The sequence below is a fragment of the Lytechinus variegatus genome, chromosome 4 (assembly GCF_018143015.1).
Source record: "Lytechinus variegatus isolate NC3 chromosome 4, Lvar_3.0, whole genome shotgun sequence".
NCBI classification, from domain to species: domain Eukaryota; kingdom Metazoa; phylum Echinodermata; class Echinoidea; order Temnopleuroida; family Toxopneustidae; genus Lytechinus; species Lytechinus variegatus.
In genome coordinates this window covers 2,242,233-2,262,864 of record NC_054743.1, presented here as the reverse complement: position 1 = coordinate 2,262,864, position 20,632 = coordinate 2,242,233, and the positions used below count along the sequence as shown (strand labels likewise).

Here is a 20,632-nt window from a genome sequence, read left to right as displayed (position 1 = left end):
TTTTTTTTTCTTTTTGCCACTTCTTACATGATCCTTTATGATAATTTAAAGGTATAAAAGTTAAAATTTAGCAAGATAAAACAGATTATAATTACTTTTTTTCATATCACATGTATTTTGCGTGTAATCTCTATGGGACATGACCTTTTCTCAAAACTAGATTCGACATTCCTCTATTTCGTGAGCTATATCTCCATTGTTTCTTGTCAGTTTTCCCTGAACTTTTAGTATGTTGTAGCTGAGATTCTAAGCTTTTGGTAGTGTGCCCTCCATTTTTTGATCAGATGCCGGGATCATGCCTGTTTTTCGCTTGCAAAATTGGATTTGTAATTCTCAAATTTGCTTGCGTGTAAAGTCTATGGGAAATATTCTAGCTCAATCGGTTAGGCGTCAGACTTGCATCTCATTCAATCATGCGGGCAGGGGTTCGAGTCCGCGAGTGAACATGATTTTTTTTTTACTATCTTGCGCACGATCAATTATAACAATTCTAATAAATAATAGCTAAAATATTGCAAAATAAAACAGATTATAACATCCCATCTCTCTCCTACCATCCCATCTCTCTCCTACCATCCCATCTCTCTCCTACCATCCCATCTCTCTCCTACCATCCCATCTCTCTCCTACCATTCCATCTCTATCCTACCATCCCATCTCTCTCCTACCATCCCATCTCTATCCTACCATCTCGTCTATCTCTTACCATCCCATCTCTCTCCTACCATCTCGTCTATCTCCTACCATCCCTTCTCTCTCCTACCATCTCGTCTCTCTCCTACCATCCCATGTCTTTCCTATCATCCCATCTGTTTCCTACCATCCCATCTCTCTCCTACCATCCCATTTCTCTCCTATCTATCTCCTACCATCCCATCTCTCTCCTACCATCCCATATCTCTCCTACCATCCCGTTTATCTCCTACCATCCCATCTCTCTCCTATCATCCCTTCTCTCTCCTACCATCCCATTTCTCTCCTACTATCCTATCTCTCTCCTACCATCCGATCTCTCTCCTATCTATCTCCTACCATCCCATCTCTCTCCTACCATCCCATCTCTCTCCTGCCATCCCATCTCTCTCCTACCATCTTATCTCTTTCCTACGATCCCATCTCTCCCATGCCATCTTATCTCTCTCATACCATCTTATCTCTCTCCTACCATCCCATCTCTCCCCTGCCATCCTATCTCTCTCCTACCATCTTATCCCTCTCCTACCATCCCATCTCTTCATTCCATCCCATCTCTTTCCTTCAATCCCATTTTCTCCCACCATCTCATCTATCTATTACCATCCTATCTTTCTCCTATCATTTCATCTCTCTTCTACCATCCCATCTCTCTTCTACTATCCCATCTCTCCTATCATCTCATCTCTCTCTTACTATCCCATCTCTCTCCTACCTTCCCATCTCTCTTGTACCATCTCATCTCTTCATTCCATCCCAATCTCTTCCCTTCAATCCCATCTTCCTCCCACCATCTCATCTATCTATTACCATCCTATCTTTCTCCTATCATTTCATCTCTCTTCTACACTAACATCTCCTATCATCACTAATCACTAATATTGAACAGAAGATATATGCAATAATCATATGCAAGTGACATTACCATACTTAAATGATACACAACATTATACCTATCTATTTTGGTTTCATATTTTTTTCTTTTTCTGTTTTAATTGGTTTTCATCAAATAACAATAACAAACAATATAGGCTGACAATAAGTTCAAAGCTATTGAAACATATTACCAAGCTTAATTATCTCAAATTAACTTAATAATCACCCACAAACATCCATTCTCACACCATACCACTCACACATACACAAACCCACACATACACACACACATGCACGTCTTACCAATGTTAAAAGCTTGTATTAAGTTTAACCTTCTTCATACTTTCTTATGTTATAAAAGAGGACCCTCATTACTGCATAACAAGTACAAATTAAATTAAATAAGTAAAATTATTGAACTGGGATGAATTTCTTTATAACTGTATGCTCCATTTCTTGAAATGAGCTCTCAGCTTATTCTTTTTTTGAGCTATCTTATATTCTACATTTTGTTTTGTGACTCTTCCCCTAACAAAGGAATATCTAAGGGTGCAACAAAATCATTAAAAAATTCCATATCATTCTGAGAAACTTCTGAAGAATACAAATTCTTATAAAAAGTATAAATTTCATGTAAAAATTTTTTAGGATTGACCACAATTGAACTACTATTAGTTTTGAATTGACAAATATTCTTTTTTTCATAGCTACGCTTTTCCAAATTACAGAAGTATTTAGAGGTCCTCTCCTCATACTCTGCCCATTTCCCCTGCCTTTAAGACTCCATACAGTTTCTGCAATTCATCTTTATCAGTATAGACACCAATTTTTTCTTAACGGAAGAAATACTTTTCAGTAATTTGGATTTAATGTTCTTAATCTTTTCTTTTTGTTTTCTGCTGCAGTATTCAATACAGAGCCCCACAATGGTACATTTGAAAGCATCCCAGATAGTGTGTGGATTACAATCTGAATCAGCATGAATTCTTTAAATTCCTTAATTTCATCTTTAATCATGGTACAAAATTCACTATCATGTTTCAAATATGATGTATTTAGCTTCCAATAACCCTTGCCTCTCGGAATTTCATCTAGTACAATATTTAAATTCACCATACAGTGGTCTGAGCATATACCAGTAACAATATTAGAATCTTTCACACAAGTCAACAAATCACTGGACACCAAAATATAATCCAATCTAGAAGAAACTAATGGACTTCTCTGGTGCCTTGTGAAAACCTTATCTCGACTGTGGTCTCTTCTCCAAACATCAACAAGGCTTAATTCCTCGACATACATGTTAAAACAACTTTTAGCCTGAATAATATGGTGAACTGGACAGGAGCCCTCGTAGTGCAAAGGACCTACTGTGATATTCAAGTCACCTGCTAATACAATCCTTGAGTTACCTACATCATCTACTTTTGCAAACATATTGACAAAAAACTCTGGTAAATCCTTGTTTGCACCATTTACATTGACCAATATAAGATCCATATCTTTTACACTCATATGAAGAATAAGAAACCTTCATTCCGGGTCAGAAAATGATAAAAATATTCTCAAAGAAGACTTAAATAAAATAGCTACTCCTCTGCTATTTGTTGTATAACTACTGAACATAGCCTGTACAACCCATTGGGGGCGCCATAACATTTCATCACTTTTACTTGAGTGTGTTTCCTGAACAAAAATTATATCATATTTGGATTCTCGTAAAAAATTAAATACTTTTTTCCTTTTAAAACCATCTTGAAGGCCTCTACAATCAAAAGTGTTAAGGCGTAATGACATTAAAAGCAAGCATACACTGAAACTCTTGATAAACCTTCACATCAAAGTCTTGAAGCAAAATAAACCTACTACATTGGAAGATTACACTCCACAACAAGCACACACACATACACATACATGCAAACTCCTAGTAAACACCATGGGCATCATCTATATTTGACTCTCTAATATGTAAGCCAAAGTTGATCCTATTTAAAATACGTAAAGAATCCAGAGTTGAATCCAGAACTAGGCTTAGACTTTTTCGGCATTTTTATCCCAGGTGTTTACTGACGAATTGATCTTGATTCCCCACACACTCTTGGTTTCATAATTTTATCCATTCTACAAATATAAATACTGGTACATGAATACATGTATGTACATCATCATTATCATTACACAATTAACATTATCATCCTACTAATTTTCATTACAGTCGGACCGCAGGACCCTGTGCTGAGCAAAAAGGCCAGATTCATCGAAATCATCTCATGGCAGAATCATCCTCCTTGCAAAATCTCATGATTCGTGAGATTTTCTTTCTCTTAGAATTTACCTGATTTAACCTCAAGTAAAATGAAATATCATTGCACCATCATATAGAGTAAATGTTACTCTTTCATATTGGTCATTTACTTTGCATACAATATTTTGATAAGTGAATTTCTGCCCTGAAAACGTGCCTCAAAACTGAATTTTCTTCCTCTATTTTCTTTTGCAAATTGTGCAAAACTTTTTATTTTGAGCCTTAATGATATATACATATATCAGCATAAAGCTGAACTTCTCTACTTTCTCACAATGCCACTCTTGATATGCGGCACCTTTTAATCGGGTAAGATCACACTTTTCCCACCAAGGTACAAGACAAGATTTATGAAATTTTGTAGTTGCATGAAATCCAGAGTTCTGATTGGCTGGATAAGGTTTGCACAACAACATGCGCGGGTAATTTGAGGAGATTACCACATGGGGAGTGTGACCTTTTCATGAATCCATGCACTGGAACCGTTGGAGTTTGCCAGTGTGTGGTCTCTTTGACCAATCAGAGTGCAATATTCTTGTTTTCAAGCTGCTTTTTGTACTTGGCCAATGAAGTGTGATCTTGACCCGATTAAACCAATTGTTATTTTGAAACCTACATGTATACCATTTTAAAGCATACATATTCAGCTTTATCATGATCTAAAATAATTTGGGCTCAAACAAAAATAAAGAGTAAAAATGGCAAATTTGTCAGGTGAAAATAATTATTTTGTAGCATGGTTTAGATCAAAAGTTTAACCTATATTACAAAGTCTTTGAATAAATGCAAACACATGACCTGAAAGAATGATTTTTCTTCTTTACAATGATACCAAAATCATGAAATTTGATGCCCAATTAAAGCAGCAATGACTAAATGAAAAGAGGTGTGTTGGTCCGCATCAAGCTCATTAAATATGCAAAACCCATATAGTCTTGAATATCACTTGGATGAAAGAAGCCTTTTTCTTGGGACCTGCGGACTGACTGATTATGATTTTCTCATAATTATTATTCCATAAAGGTTTCAATAGACAAAAATGATAACATCAACAAAATGTTCTCCATGTAGTGCAACTCTTCCATATACTCAAAAGAGTTATTCTTAAAGATTAATTAAGAAAATTTGGACTATCACACTTCTAGCTAATTGTTTCAGGCACTAGTCCATTATTGAAATTTGCTGAAGCCCACAAAGTGCGATACATCTTCCTTTTTTGCACACAAGTTAACCATTATGCATCGAGTTTTCCACCATTACAATTGGAATACTTGACTCTGTACTTTCCAATTGAAGATGACTTTTTGCCAAAACTAATAATCAAACAAAGGAAAAACAAAGAAAATTAGTAATGAATTTCAAAACAAAATTTAAATGACATAATCTCATATCATCAAAACACATGTGTAACATTTTAATTTACTCAAATTACAATGTCTAGTATTACAATTATATACAAGTGGAATGCCTCTGGCCGTCTCACCTGCATCACGCGGTTCAATATAGCAGTAGTGCTGACTTTGAATACTACTCTAACTCACACAAGATGTTCAGTGATACATGGTTACTCTTATGTCCACTTTTTATGAACTAGACCAATAAACTTACAGAGATATGATGGTTGTTCAACAAAAAACCCAACATGGCCAAAGTTCACTAACCTTACATGACCTTTGACCTTGGTTATGTGACCTGAAACTCGCACAGGATGTTCAGTGATACTTGATTACTCTTATGTACAAGTTTCATGAACTAGGTCCATATATTTTCTAAGTTATGATGACATTTCAAAAACTTAACCTCAGGTTAAGATTTCGATGTTGATTCTTCCAACATTGTCTAAGTTCATTGACCCTAAATGACCTTTGACCTTGGTCATGTGACATGAAACTAATAGGATGTTCAGTAATACTTGATTAACCTTATGGCCAAGTTTTATTAACTAGGTCCATATACTTTCTAAGTTATGATGTCATTTCAAAAACTTAACCTCAGGTTAGGATTTGATGTTGACGCCGCCGCGTCGGAAAAGCGGCGCCTATAGTCTCACTCTGCTTCGCAGGTGGGACAAAAACAATACACTTTATTATGAAGTTTAGAGAATTAAATAAATTATAATATGGGGGGGGGAGACTGTTTCTGCCTCCCTCCCCTTCAAGATTTTTTGTGTTAAATGTGTAACGCAAAAAGCTCGCATCAAACTATATTTCCCGGCGTCCGGGAAATAAGCCTCAGAAGCAGGAAATATGCCAACCCTGGTCTTATGAAGCAGGAACCCATGATGGAACCTTAGAATGTAATAAGTCTAATTCCCATAGTCCTGTTCGTGAGTGTTAAGGAATCATGAGGTAGGTCTAATATGAAGCAGGATTCCATGATCAAAACTTCTTGGTGCCTGGGATAAGAGATTCACCTTCCTTTTCAGACAAAGGTTGACTGGTCATCTTTAAGTCCCCTTTTCACTGTTATGCTGGAGATATGTTGTCCCTTTACTTTCCAATGAAAGATAACTTCTATGTCAACACTGATAATAAAATCAAAAGAAAAAGAAAATAACTATCAATTACACAGTTAAAAATCTAATTTAAATTTCAAAATCTGATATCATTAAAACACATGTGTAACATTTAAAGATAATGCCAGTTGTGGTAATGATTTTGAACTGAGTTCATACAGAATCCAATGAAATGAGCACGAAAGTATTGGTTTTTATAAATAATACGTGCCAAAGGATTCTGGAAGAAATTGTGAAATTGCTGAGAAATTAGCAAATAAGCACAGGATTCGGGTCAAGTGTCGTGCCTGACTTTCAAAGCAATAACAATACATTGTGCCACATGCGCTTATCTGTGTTGGTGATCTTCAGTGTGAACATTTTTCAGTGTCGATTTCAAGATTTCACAAAGTTCAATTTAAGTAACTGCACCAGATCTAGATCCTCAATGATAGAGTGACAATTAAAGATAAATTCCAGTATTGGTAACAATCTCAAAGTGACTTTTTACAGAATCTTATATAATGACCACCCAAGTGTCTGTTTGTATGAATAAAAAATATGTGCCAAAGGATTTTTAAAGAAATTGTGTAATTGCTGAGAAATAAGCAAAATAAGCGCGGATTCAGTCACTTCCGTCGGGTCTTTATTCCAGCAATAATAATACACTGTCCCACGTGTGCCTTTCTGTGTTGGTTATCTTCAGTGTGAACATTTTTCAGCGTAGATTTCAAGATTTCACAATGTTCAGTTTATGTAACTGAACCAGATCTAGATCCTCGATGATATACTGACAATTAAGCCTGGTTTACAAACTTTCTCATGAAATCAGTGTTTACTGCAACTACTGGCATTTCTCTTTAAGCCTAGTTTTACAGACTTTGTTGTGAAATCAGTATTTACTGCAATTACTTTCATTCATCTTTAAGATCACTCAAATTAAAATATATATAATAATAATTATACAAAAAAAATTCAAAGTTGAAAAGATTAAATAAATAATCTAAATGTTAGATTTTGGGATAAACAAATGGAATGCCTCTGGCCGTCTCACCTGCATCACGCAGTTCAATATAGCAGCAATGCTGACTCTGAAAACTACTCTAACTCGCACAAATGTTTAGTGACACATGGTTACTCTCATGCCCACTTTTTATGAACTAGACCAATAAACTTAAAGAGATATGATGGTTATTCAACAAAAAACCCCAACACGGCCAAAGTTCATTGACCTAACATGACCTTTGACCTTGATCATGTGACCTGAAACTCACACAGGATGTTCAGTAATACTTAATTACTCTTATGTCCAAGTTTCATAAATCAGATCCATAAACTTTCAAAGTTATGAAGGTAATTCAACAGATACATCCAATTCGGCCAAAGTTCATTGACCTTTGACCTCGGTCATGTGACCTGAAACGCTCACAGGATGTTCAGTTATACTTGATTAACCTAATATCCAAGTTTCATGAACTAGGTCCATATATTTTCTAAGTTATGATGACATTTCAAAAACTTAACCTCAGGTTAATAAGATTTTGATGTTGATTCCTCCAACATGGTCTAAGTTCATTGACCCTAAATGACCTTTGACCTGAAACTCTAATAGGATGTTCAGTAATACTTGATTAACCTTATGGCCAAGTTTCATGAACTAGGTTCATATACTTTCTAAGTTATGATGTCATTTTAAAAACTTAACCTCAGATTAAGATTTGATGTTGACGCCGCCATCGCTGTCGGAAAAGCGGTGCCTATAGTCTCACTCTGCTATGCAGGTGAGACAAAAATAATGCACAAAATTTCAATATAGAAACTTTTGTAAGTAAATATTGCTTATAAATAAAGAAAGAAAATAACTATTAATAATGAAGCTGAAAATGACATTCCAATTACAAACTCTCACATCATTAAAATTTCTGTTACATATTTTGTGTAAATTAAATTACAATTTTAGCACCACAATTATAAAACTAAATGTACTAAACTTCAATGGTAAAAGCTGTGTACAAGATTTTGAACTATAACTTTTTTATAAGTCACATTGTCTTTGTCAATAAAGTCTACAAAAAAAAATCAACGTACCTTTTACGAACTTGGATGCACTGATAATGGAAACCTCGTGGAAACCTCGTGGGGCCTGGGAAGGGAGACCTGGGAAATGAGATTCACTTCCCTCAGCAAAGGTTGACCATCTTTGACTCTCTGGATTACAGTAGAAGAGAGTCCCTCAGCCAGGAGCCCAGAACTGATAATATAATATAATATAGTTGGGTTCTTCACAATGACTGAATAAATGAATACTGAATATTGATAAAAGAAATTTGAATCATGATATTCAATTTATACCCCACAAAAAATATGGCCACATCAAAATTATCATCAAGCATATCCATGTTTTGTCATGATATGGTCAATAGCACATTAAAAGTGTATAACTCTGTATTCAACGAATGAATATGAAAACAAATATCTCAAAATCCTTTTTTGCTTGATATTCTTTAATCCTTCTATATCATTTACAGTAATCAATATTTAAAAAAACATAAATCTATATTATTAGCATGCAAAGCTGTAAAATGTTCATGGTAATTTATTTAATCTTGAAAATATCATACAAATACATATTTATTTTAAATCCCATTTTGTGAATTGTGTTCATGAATCTTTTTCAATATTACAAATCATAAAAGATGAATAGAAATGTAATTTATGTTAAGCCTTTTTTTCTGAATGCAAACAAAGTATATTTCATGAAAATTACATTGTCTTATAATGGAGTACAGTTATAAAAGATGAATAGAAATGTAATTGTAACAAAGTACTAATACTTACATAATGTTAAGACATTTTGTTTGTGAATGCAATCCAGGTACAGAATATTTCATGCAACTTCCATTGTCTTATAATGGAATACAGCTGTTTCTTAAAATTTTCAAACATGATCATTTAGTACATGTATGTACATGTATGATTACTGTATATAAAGATTCATTCATTATAATCTATTATTGTTCAATATGTGAAAATTTTAGATTGTATTACCTATGATTTGTGTATATTTTTATCAGAAATAAAACAAATTGCAATAATTTGAAAAATACAGTTGTATCGATGGATGCTCTGATGACAATGTAATTTGAATGTCTTTAAAATCATCATCTTTTGTGCATCACAGATTACAAATTATTGTTACCAATTAAACAAGGAATATTATTACCCCTTAGTACATGTAGATACCCATCAGTCAATTATCTTTCATCTTGTAATATTTATCTTATTTCATATACTAAAACATTACTTTAATTCCTTCATGATAACTATAATACATTGGTATGACTTCCGTTTTCAATGAATCCAATCCTATACTATAAACATGATCTATCAATGTTCCATTTTCTGTTGTAGCATCCACAACATGTTGTGTGTAACCATGTAAACACATTAACTGATGTATTTTTGAAGTTCCTTTTAATAGATCTTCATTAAAATCACCTGTAATAATACATTTTGTAGTTTGTTTACTTAGTTTGTCTAATAAAGTACCTAAACTTTCACAAAACGATGTTATATTGTAAGATGGAGGACGATATACCACTGAAATAACAATTGAAATTGGATCAGTAATAACAGTTGCAATAAATTCTAAATTATCTATACATATATCTAATCTACTTGAAGTTTGCTTTTTAGAGTAAATTCCAACACCACCATGTGATTGGTCTTTAAATTTGTTTAATATACCAGATTCATTATATGAATGATGCCGTGGCTGATGATAAAATTTAAAATCCTGTATATTAACGTCATAGATGTCGTCATCATTAATCCATGTTTCAGTCAAACAAATGATATCTGCATTCATAAATTGACACTGTGACTGAAGATCTATGAAATGTTGTTTTAATCCTTGTATATTGTGTAAAATCAATGTAAAGTTATAGATATCATCATTTTCATTCTCAACGTTTTCAAGGAATACTTTCATGTTTTTCATTCTTTCTTTGATTACAGGATTACAATGTATATTTTGTGGTTTGAAATTCTCCAATGTAAGTCCAGATAATGAAGAAACACGACTAAGGCCTACATATGCTTGTCCAGAGTCAAATATTCTTTTCAATGATACAACAGCTTTGTCTAACGTCAAACCCTGTACTTTATGTATTGTACATGCGTAAGCCAGTTTAAGTGGAAACTGTTTCCTAGCATATTTTTTACCCAAAAATTCTTCACATCGTTCAATAGAATGAATACCAACATTTTCTTTATCAAAGTTTACTTTGATGCAAATTGTTTTAGAATTTGATTTGATTATTTCAGTAACATTTCCAAAACACCCATTTGTAAGACCTTTGCTAACATCGATATTTTTAAGTAACATGACTCTTGCATTAACAGCAATCCACAAATAATTAGGTAACTGGCTTTTACAACGTGTCACGGGTTTTTCACGAATTTTACTTCCATTCTTTCCATCTTTCTCACTGTCTTCTGCTTTTAAACAAATTACATTAGCACATTTTTTATGCAATAATTTCTTATTCCATTCATCTACTTCTTTGTTACATGAATAAATGTGCAAAGCATCCTCACATTCTTCACCTGTTTCACAAGATTTTAGCATTGATAAGTCTTTATCATTAAGAACATCATCACGTTCTTTTATACGTAATCTATTCAATAAAAGCGCAAATTCTGTATCATCTTTTTGTCTCATTATCTGTTGAAGTTCTATTTTTTTGAAATTATCATTCCATAATACCCCTTGAAGACTATCTTTATATAAAGGATTTCCAAACACAGGTGGTAACTGATACATATCTCCAACAGCAATTACAGATACACCACCAAAAGGAGTTTCATCTCGAGATTGTTTGATTTGTCGTAGCCGACTATGAATATAATACATTAACTTTTGATCTACCATTGATACCTCATCAATAATAAGAATTTGCAACTGTGCTAGTTTATTACGGAGAGCACTTATTTTCTCTTCACTTAGCGGCTGATAAGGCATTTGAGCTCTAATTGGAATTGACAAGATGCTGTGAATAGTATGACCATTGATATTATAAGCTGCTACACCTGTAGGGGCTATTTTTAACACTGAAATATCGTCAGGATAATGTAACATTCTGGCCAGTATACGAGTAGATTCATAATAAAGACATTTGACTAGATGACTCTTTCCTGTTCCAGCACCACCAGTAATAAATACATGAAAAGGTTCAATCAATTTTCCATTAACTTTATTTAAACACCATTCTCGTATTTTATAAAAGACAAGCATTTGTGTTTCATTCAAATTTCTTATCATACCATGTCTTTCTGTTTTAGATATTTTTGATGACCGTAATTCTAAACTGTAAGTTTCTGCTTTAGAATCATTTTTCAAATCAGGAATATCAAGATTTTCGTCACAATCTTCCATATCTATATTTTGCTTTGGATGCTCAAGACGTTCTACTTCACTTTCAGGACATAAAAGACTCCAGGCATCTTCCTGTACACCAAATTCTTCTAAATGTGCTTGAGCTTGATCTATTGATTCAGCATTTATTTCAAATTTCTTTCGATTTGTGCAGACAATCAAACTAACTTTTTGTACTGAGCCATGTATTTTCACAACACCTGTTTCATAGAAATTTTGATATGACTCAAAACCTGGAGGCTTTAGATGTTCATCACCATAGTGTGGAAAAAAGAGTTGTAAAATGCTAAGGAAATACTTTTCAGGTGAAACAACAACAGAATATCGAGGGTATCTTACAACTGCATCTTTTCCACGTGTACGTTTTTGAACATATCCCAAATTTTCATCCAATTTAAAGATATTTTCTTTACATGTATTTGTAATTTGTGATTTTGTTAAAATTCGATATTCCGAACAAAACGTTGCAAGACACATAGCACTAAATCTTTTGGTTTTAGGCCTGGCTTTATATCTGTCAAGTTTGCTTGGCATCCAGATATTATCTTCATCATCATCACATTCTGGTCTGTTATTAATGACACTTAATGGTAAACTCATTCTAACTGGATCAGGTCCAACAGGTATGAATTCTACTTTTCTAGAGCTCTCTTTTAATCGAAGACTACAAACACGATAGACACTTTCTTGAGCGGACACTTCGCGATTATGCATGTAAGCTTGACCTAGTTTTTTCATACTTTTTTTTGCATCTGTATTTCCTTCTTCCATTTCCGATAAGGTATGACTCAAAAGCATTCCCATTTCACGTTCGGCCTTAGACATATAAGACACAATGTAAGTTACACATGCATATGCATTAGTAACATATTGCAAATCCATATTTGCATTCCAAGCTCTAAGTAATTCTGGATTATATTGATTTACCCATACATCTTGTGGTTCTCTTTGGATGATCACACTTTCCTGTGAAGCAATCTCGTTGTGTGCACTTTCAAACTGGTTTTGTGTTATACCCAATTTTTCAAAAAGATCTCTGACACTGTTATATTCAGTCCCGCCAGATAATGCATCTTTTACACTATTCAATAATTGTTTTGCATCTTCTATCCTCCTTTTTTTTTCAGATTTTTTCCCCTCGGTCTCATTGTTATTTTTTTGCTTTGTTTTTTTATCTTTCACTTCTGTATCCTCAACAGGTTTTATGATAAAGGTCTTCTCTGAAGGTGGCCTTGGAAAATTAAACCTACATGTAGTTCCTTTCTTTTTGCATGATTTAGAATGTTTTTTGCTATGCTGTTGTACAGAGCTAACTATTTCATAGAGTTCTGGATCTTCTTCCTTATCAGGTTTCCGGCAAGAAATGTATTTATCTATGAATTGTATAACATCATCGTCTTTATCAATTCCTAATTGCGGTGCTTGTTCTACCCACATCAATAAATGTACGTGACTACTTCCGCGACTCTGAAACTCAATTCTTGTAATGTAGTCTATGCAACGACCTACTGGTGCAGCTGTAGACATAATCACTTTATTCATAAACATATGGAATCTATGATCAAACATTCGTGCAACGGTTACTGGATTTGATCTTATAAGTTTACACTTATCTGCCCAATCTAATTCACTCAATTTTCTTGAGTCTCCAGTCTGACATAATAAAGTATTTAATAATTCTGGCCATCTCATATCTGCACATGAAAATGAAGCAAACCATGTAGGTTTTCCAAGTTGCCTTACCATTGCCAATACATCTTTTTGTGTCTTTTGCCAGTAAGGAGGTGTTCCACGAATTTGTTTTAAAAATTTATATCCTTTGTCTGCTTTTAAAATATTCTGAATTTTTTCTGCATCTTTCAAATCCTTGGCAGTTATCGGTGAAAGGTTATCTTTGGTATTCTTACTTTGTCTCAATGCAATAGAAACTTGCGACAAAACTTGTTGAATTTCATAAATATACTGTGCATAAAAGATAAAGTCTGTATTTTGTGCGAACCTGTTATCAACATGCATTAGTCGATTGTGTAAATATCGTCCCAATGTTAGCTTTTCATTTCTTTTATCATGAAAAGTAGGCTGACCTTGAGGAAACAATACAGGAAAACATTTGGCCTCATTGGTTTCATCTTGCAGTACTGATACAGGGCTTTTTCCTTCACATGGAGCACAACATATTATATCGTCAAAATACTGATCTAAAATTTCCTGTCCAATGTCAGCGGGTTGCAGACATGAATTTAAGTGAATCCCATTTAATCTTTCTTCAACATCATCATCATCTTCATCATTTGGTTTATTATTGACTGGGACACTGTTTTCTTTCTTTTTTCCATGTGAACTTTCAATTATATTTTCATCTTTTGAGAAGTATTCATCTAATGAGTCCAAAATTCTTCTCCTAAATTTCTTTGAATTAGATATATCACACAATGATGATACTTCTTCACTTTCATTGTCTTCTTCATTCTTTTCCATTGAATTTTCCCATTCATCATTAACTAAAACATCACGATAATACTTATTATTCATTTTCAAATAACTTAATGCATTCAATAATTTTGATTTATCTACAAACTTATACTCATAATAACTTTTAAAAGACAACTTCCTTTTCAACTTTACACGTATCAGCTGATCTTCTGTCTCGGGTCTAGGCAAAATCTGTACAGTTTTAATGGTATTTGAAGGAACACAAACAACTGGGCCATGAACTCCATTTTGACCACCTTTCGGCAATGACATCATTTTCATGAAAGGAATATTAAGTGCAATCAAGTGTTGCTCTAGAGTGTTTAAATTAGCCAGTTCTTCTGGAATGTCATGTAAATGCAAATTATTAGTATGTGCTTCTGCCGGGACCTTTCCACATTGTAACTTTCTATGACAAGTGTAACATATCCACAGGGATGATCTCACTGATTGGCCTATCTGGCATTCTAATCGACATGTTGAGTTGCAAACATGCAAATACTTTTCACTGATACATGTCTGTAATTTATATTTACTTTTATTGCATTTCATAACTTGGTTTTCAAAAAGAAGTTTAAGGCACACACAGCAAACATATTCTGGGCCACGACTGATAATCTTCCGAAATTCTTGCAAGACGTTGTCAAACTGAGACATTTCCAATTCTTTCTTTACATTTCTCTTAATGTTGTGTTTTTTTACTTGTTCTCTATAGCTATTGTTTTTTAGGTACTTTCTTTTTAAACTCAGCAATTTTGTTTGTTTAAAACCACCATCTTTCTGATATTTATTTCTCATTGTATTTTTCATCCTACTCTTATGCGATTGCTTAAATTGTTCATCAGACTGATATTTAATTCTCCTAGTATTTTTCATCCTACTCTTCTGCGATTGCTTAAATTGTTCATCAGAGTGATATTTAATTCTCCTAGTATTTTTCATCCTACTCTTCTGTGATTGCTTAAATTGTTCATCAGAGTGATATTTAATTCTCATAGTATTTCTCATCCTACTCTTCTGTGATTGCTTAAATTGTTCATTTGTCTGATAGCATTTTCTTGTTGTTTCTTTCCTATTTTCACGAAATACTTTATTTAATCTATACTTTTCATTCAACAAATTGAAAAGTGTTATTCGATAAATTGGATCAGTATGATATTTTTTGTTGTTAGTAGAAGTCATTTTCCCCCTTTTTCCAGCATCCTCATATTTGTTTTTGTTCTTCAAATCCTCATAATTAAGAAGCTTTTCTTTATCCATATCTTTTGTTTTCTTAAAACTCCGTTCTTCTCTTTTTTGTTTCTTTTTTATATCCTTCATTACACGATAACTTCTCTTACTTCTACGTCTTTTCGTTGATAAATCAGATATTTTAGCATTGTTTACTCTAGCATATTTTCTTTCTTTGTCATTTGCACAGCTACTTATATTTGTGGTTTCATTACATGAAAAACTAGAATCACATGATTGCACTGACATAACAACATCATAATGGATCCCATGAGTATTTCTTAAATAAACTCCATATGTAGTTGTTTCCTTTCCTATTTGAAAATTTTTACCAGAAAATAAACTCCATTTTAACCGGTCTTCATCATATACATAAATGTCAGTTTCAATCAAATTAGCTAAAACCACAATTTCCATTTCAGTTGCCCATGTACCACTTTCCTCAATAATGTTATTTGAGACATAGTGTGAAATACTAGAGTAACCCATTCTCAAGAATCCAACAAACCTATCTTCATTTTCCATGAGATGTGTAAGGATAGCTTGCCTAATGATAAGATGATATTCCTCACTTCCTGTCAATGCAAATGATATAGCACGATAAAAACAGTTTCCATCATCTTCAATATCTTTTACATCTTTTGGTTGCTCTAGAGGTACCCATTTTTCATAAGCATAATTTTCAAAGCTAGCAACAAAATGTGGAATATTCATTATCTCACAACATTTTTTTTTCTGTTTACCAACAAGAGGCTTAAACCACAATATACTATGACTTTCTTCAATTATCATTAAATCATCAATCGTATCATAATCAATTTCTACAATGGTTGATAAATCAGTTTCATTAAGTTTTGGCAATTTTAAATTATGAATTTCTGTGTGAAAATTGTCATTGCATTTCAAGCCACTTTTAGGATTAGTCAATTTGCGTTTTGTACCTAAAATACTATAAGAGTTCTCTATTTTAGTCATAATTTTCAACTTTTTATAGTCATTGCTGTCAACACTATCTTTCAAGTTTGGCTCATTTTCATTTACATGCATTATTTCTTTATTGTGTAAATTATTATTAACTGCTTCATTAGAATCCTCAGTGAAATATACATCATTTTTATGAGATACTTCATGTGGAAATATACTTCCATCTAATCTTTCGGTTTCATCTAAGCAATCAGATTCCATGTTAGATTCAGATGATCCAAAATTTCTTTGACTATTTGTATTTGAAGGACCTTCATTCAACGAATCTTCTAATTGAAAACGACCATTCAGTGTTTCATTTTTATTTGACAATGCTTTTGCACATATACTAGTTACCTCATATTCAGTTTGTGAAGAACATTTCAATGTTTTTGCCAGCCTCATGCAATGATTATAAACACCTTGCCAACTTGGAGTTTGAAGTACTACACTATAGCCATCATCAACAAGTAAGCCTCTTGTGTTTCTTGAATGTGAATCAAATATAAAGAAACAATCATAACTAGATATGACAATAAAAGTATTTCCAGAAAATGTCACAAAACATGCATCAGAGTCACTACTCAATTCTTGTTCAAGTGCCTGTTTCAACGGCATTGAAATAGATTCTTCCAATTTTGTTTCATCTCCTTCTAACAATCCAGGTATTGATTCATGTTGCTTTATCTCAAACAACTCATCATATGCCTCTAAGTGTTCAAGTAGATCAGAAATTAATAGATATTCTTGTTCACGTGCTACATAATACCTTATGTAACGATAGAGTTCATCACCATTGGCCAGAATTTTATCTAAATCTTTATTGTCCCAATCATTAGCATTTTTCATTTTGCTATACAACAAAGCAGACAATGAATTGGCAACACATTGCTTTCCTGCTGAATCACCAAATCTCGTATCACCTTGATGAAATGTTCCTTGTGCAACTGGTTTTATTTGCATATTTACTGTTGTGCTTATATCTTTCATTGTTGCTATGTTCTTTGATGAATCACTACTGACAGAAGTAACGGATTCAACTACATGAAAATGAACATTTCTTGTGTATTGTATATAAATGCCTTTATGAGATGTAACAACATTTATTCTTCCCGGTTTCCTTGCAGAGTACAACTGCCAACATGGTACTTGATCATTGTAAGAATAGATATCGGTATCAATCAAATTTGCCAATGCACTCATTTCAGTGTCTGTAGCCCAAGTTCCATTTTCCATTATTCTATTTTTCAAAACATATTCTCTGACAGTTCTGAACTCACTTCTCAATGTACTCTTAAACTTATCATTGGTCTGTAATAAATGGTTCACAGTAAGATTCCTTAGAATTACATGATAAGATTCAGTTCCAGAAATAGCATATGAAATTGCACGAAAGAAACAGTTTCCATCATCAGCTATTGTTTTAATGTGTGAAGGAATTCCGATGCACTCATTGCTATTGGACCTTGCATGGAAGCTTGTGTCTGTATAGGGAATATTCAATTTTTTACAAATGGCTTGTTTGTCAGTTATCTCAAGAGGTAAAAATTTAAAAGATTTGTCTGGCCTATCACACATTCCAAGATCTGATACAAACTCTACTTCGTCTCTTGATTCATTGAAAGAAAGATGCATATCATCTTCTTTTCTTTCCTGATCAATTGCTGCTTTCATATGAGATTCCAAGGAATTTTGCGCAAAACAATCGTCAGTAGACTCATCCTCTGCACTCAAAATTGCATTGTCTGTATTTTCATTCAATCCTGCATCTGGGACAATTTCATCGTGACATGTTTCATCACGTACATGCTGTGTATCAATACACTGACATGACCTTTCACTTTCAAATGAACTGATCAGTATGATGTCATCTTCAACATTTGTGTCTGAATCAGATTCTATACAATTTCTCCCACGATTGCGTTTGATAGGTGTGTCAATGTCGATATCACTAGCACTCTCATTTTCTTCAAGATCGATCTGTAATTCAACTTGGCTTACTCTATCTGGAATGTTCATGGTTTCTTTACTAGACATATGTTTACAAATTTCATCTGTTGCACATGCACCCTCATTAGAATGTATGTATAGATGGTGATCTACATTTCTGTTTGTCAACTCTTCTTCAACTTTGCCTACTGTAATTGATTTACCAAAACTGTTCAACTGATGAGCCACTGGGACTTCCTTACAATTTGCATTATTCTCAATCATATCTTTGTTAGATTGTGTTCTGACCTCTTTCTTTGGAATCTTTGAAACATCAGAGCAATTATCATCTCTTTGATTCACTTTCGTGAACTGACCTTTCATGTTCCTTCTTTGACCTCTTCCTCTTCTACCACCTGCATGAACTCTGTATCGTCTCAAATCCTGCATCTTTTCCACAACAATACACGTCTTCGGGTTCAAGTGCTTAGTCAAACCTGCTTTTGACAATGAAGACAAACAACTTGTTACATGAGCATAAGATTGATTTTGCATTGTTTCAATTACCTCATTGGCTTCATTGTAAAACTTCATGGAACATGGAGATTTCACACTACAAGCATAAATATTCAATAAAGTTTCTACGTAGGATTGCACATTGACATCTATTTCTTTATTTTCCATTTTGTGGGTCACCTTACACTCTTCTTTCTGTTCTTTGATTTTTCTTTCACGACTACCATAAAATCTCTTGAATGCTTTGCCAATGTAGGTTACACCTGGTTCTAACAATACACCATTAACTGATCTTCTCTTTCTTTTGTCCTGTTCGTTTTCTTCATCTGAATGTGTTCTTCCTTCTGTTTTTCTTGCCATCAATTTTGTTCTTTTGCATTCCACTTTTACCCAATTACCATCAAGTTCTTCATTGAGCAAGTTTTGATCTTTGAAATGAGACAGATTGTCTGTTACACCATTTTCACATCTGCTGCATTGCTCTGCAAACACTGTGCTCTTTTTTACTTTAACATACCTCTTCTTTGCTCTCCTTTTTCGTCTTGTCTCTTTGAAGATTTCCATGTTCTCATTGTCATTGTCATCATCAACATCTGCCGACATGAGAGGCTCATATCTGTTATGAGATGGAATACATACTCTGTCAAATATTCGATTACCAATGTTGCTATGGCCACAGCATGGGCAAATCCAAACCAATTTCTGGTCAGCAAGTTTGTCATTGTTCAAGTATCCCTCACAAGTCACATGAAAATGGTTGTTGCAAGATTCACATGTTACATAAGTGTCACTTTCATTGATGTCATTCATGCAATGACAACATTTACCAATATCTGAATTGATCATTGATGTGTAACTGGAAAGCATGTTTAGAATCTCATGAATAATTGAGCCGAATTGAGTGGCAGCCATTTTCAATTTCTTTATTCCAACAGATAAAAAATTAAAAATTTGAGAAGTACGCACACAATGAATTGTCTTTCAAGGTCTTAACGTTTCCTTTAAAATTCACTACCCGCACAAAAGTACCTTTAAATGTATTATGTCAATAAAGCTCACTTGTATTTGCAAAATTTGGACCAAATTTATATTTGCTTCTTTGCAATTGAAGTTTTTCTTTGGGGGGAGGGTAAAAGTAATCACTGCCTATCAGCTACTCTTTATATTTGCGTATACAATTCAAATTGTAATCAAGCAAGGTTTTTCCCTTGATCAGATTTATATCCCAAGTCAAATTTATAAATGCTAATTGCTTCACTCAAATTTCTCTCTTTTTATCTCAATAACACTCTTTCTAACTTTACTTTCAAGTGTATCACTCTTTTCTAAATCAAATCCAAGATACTGTTTTATTTTATCTCTTTCAACCTACTCAGGTTTATGACTGGTTGCACTTGTGCAATATCACTCTCTCCACTTTAAACCTCTCAAAAATTTTAGTACCTTTCAGTATCTTATCTGTAAGGAACTCTTTATATTTTCATATATAACTAAACTATATTCAAGCAAGATATTTTTTTCCTCTATCAAACTTTATATCCCTAGTCAAATTTATGAATAACTATTAATTTGCTCAGTCAAGTTCACTCAAATTTCTCTTTTTATCCCAAAATCACTCTTTCTACCTTTATTTTCAAGTGTATCACTCTTTTCTAAATCAAATCCGCAATATTGCTTTTAGCTCTTACTCTACTTAATCTCTTTCAACGTACTCAGG

The 20,632-nt window shown here is 33.4% G+C and overlaps 2 protein-coding genes across 3 annotated transcripts; both read right to left on the bottom strand.

The window, feature by feature from the left end:
- Positions 1 to 5,863: 5,863 nt before the first annotated feature.
- Positions 5,864 to 18,849, bottom strand: LOC121412410. Its single transcript, XM_041605220.1, has 4 exons — positions 16,828 to 18,849; positions 16,016 to 16,082; positions 8,457 to 8,619; positions 5,864 to 6,398 (listed from the first exon to the last, which is right to left on the bottom strand). Exons 1-3 carry the CDS (start codon positions 18,847 to 18,849, stop codon positions 8,582 to 8,584), a joined length of 2,127 nt encoding a protein of 708 aa, XP_041461154.1. The 3' UTR covers positions 5,864 to 6,398; positions 8,457 to 8,581.
- LOC121413204 lies at positions 18,777 to 20,619 on the bottom strand. Of its 2 annotated transcripts, none has more exons than XM_041605957.1 (2): positions 19,433 to 20,619; positions 18,777 to 18,899 (listed from the first exon to the last, which is right to left on the bottom strand). In XM_041605957.1, exons 1-2 carry the CDS (start codon positions 19,825 to 19,827, stop codon positions 18,887 to 18,889), a joined length of 408 nt encoding a protein of 135 aa, XP_041461891.1. In that variant the 5' UTR covers positions 19,828 to 20,619; the 3' UTR covers positions 18,777 to 18,886. The 2 variants fall into 2 exon arrangements, with proteins under 2 accessions (XP_041461891.1, XP_041461892.1); XM_041605958.1 differs by having other exon boundaries at positions 18,777 to 18,896; positions 19,433 to 20,615.
- Positions 20,620 to 20,632: the final 13 nt, after the last annotated feature.

Bases quoted from the DNA above. Each gene is read 5' to 3' on its own strand.
- LOC121413204 (XM_041605957.1), bottom strand. From the start codon at position 19,827: ATGGCTGCCACTCAATTCGGCTCAATTATTCATGAGATTCTAAACATG.
- LOC121412410 (XM_041605220.1), bottom strand. From the start codon at position 18,849: ATGCAGGATTTGAGACGATACAGAGTTCATGCAGGTGGTAGAAGAGGA. The intron at 16,083-16,827 runs GTAACTAGTATA...TTGCATTGACAG, and splicing joins CTTCACAAACTGAATATGAG to GAAGTGAGGAATATCATCTT. The intron at 8,620-16,015 runs GTTTGTTGGATT...TTATATTATCAG, and splicing joins CTCATGGAAAATGAAGATAG to TTCTGGGCTCCTGGCTGAGG.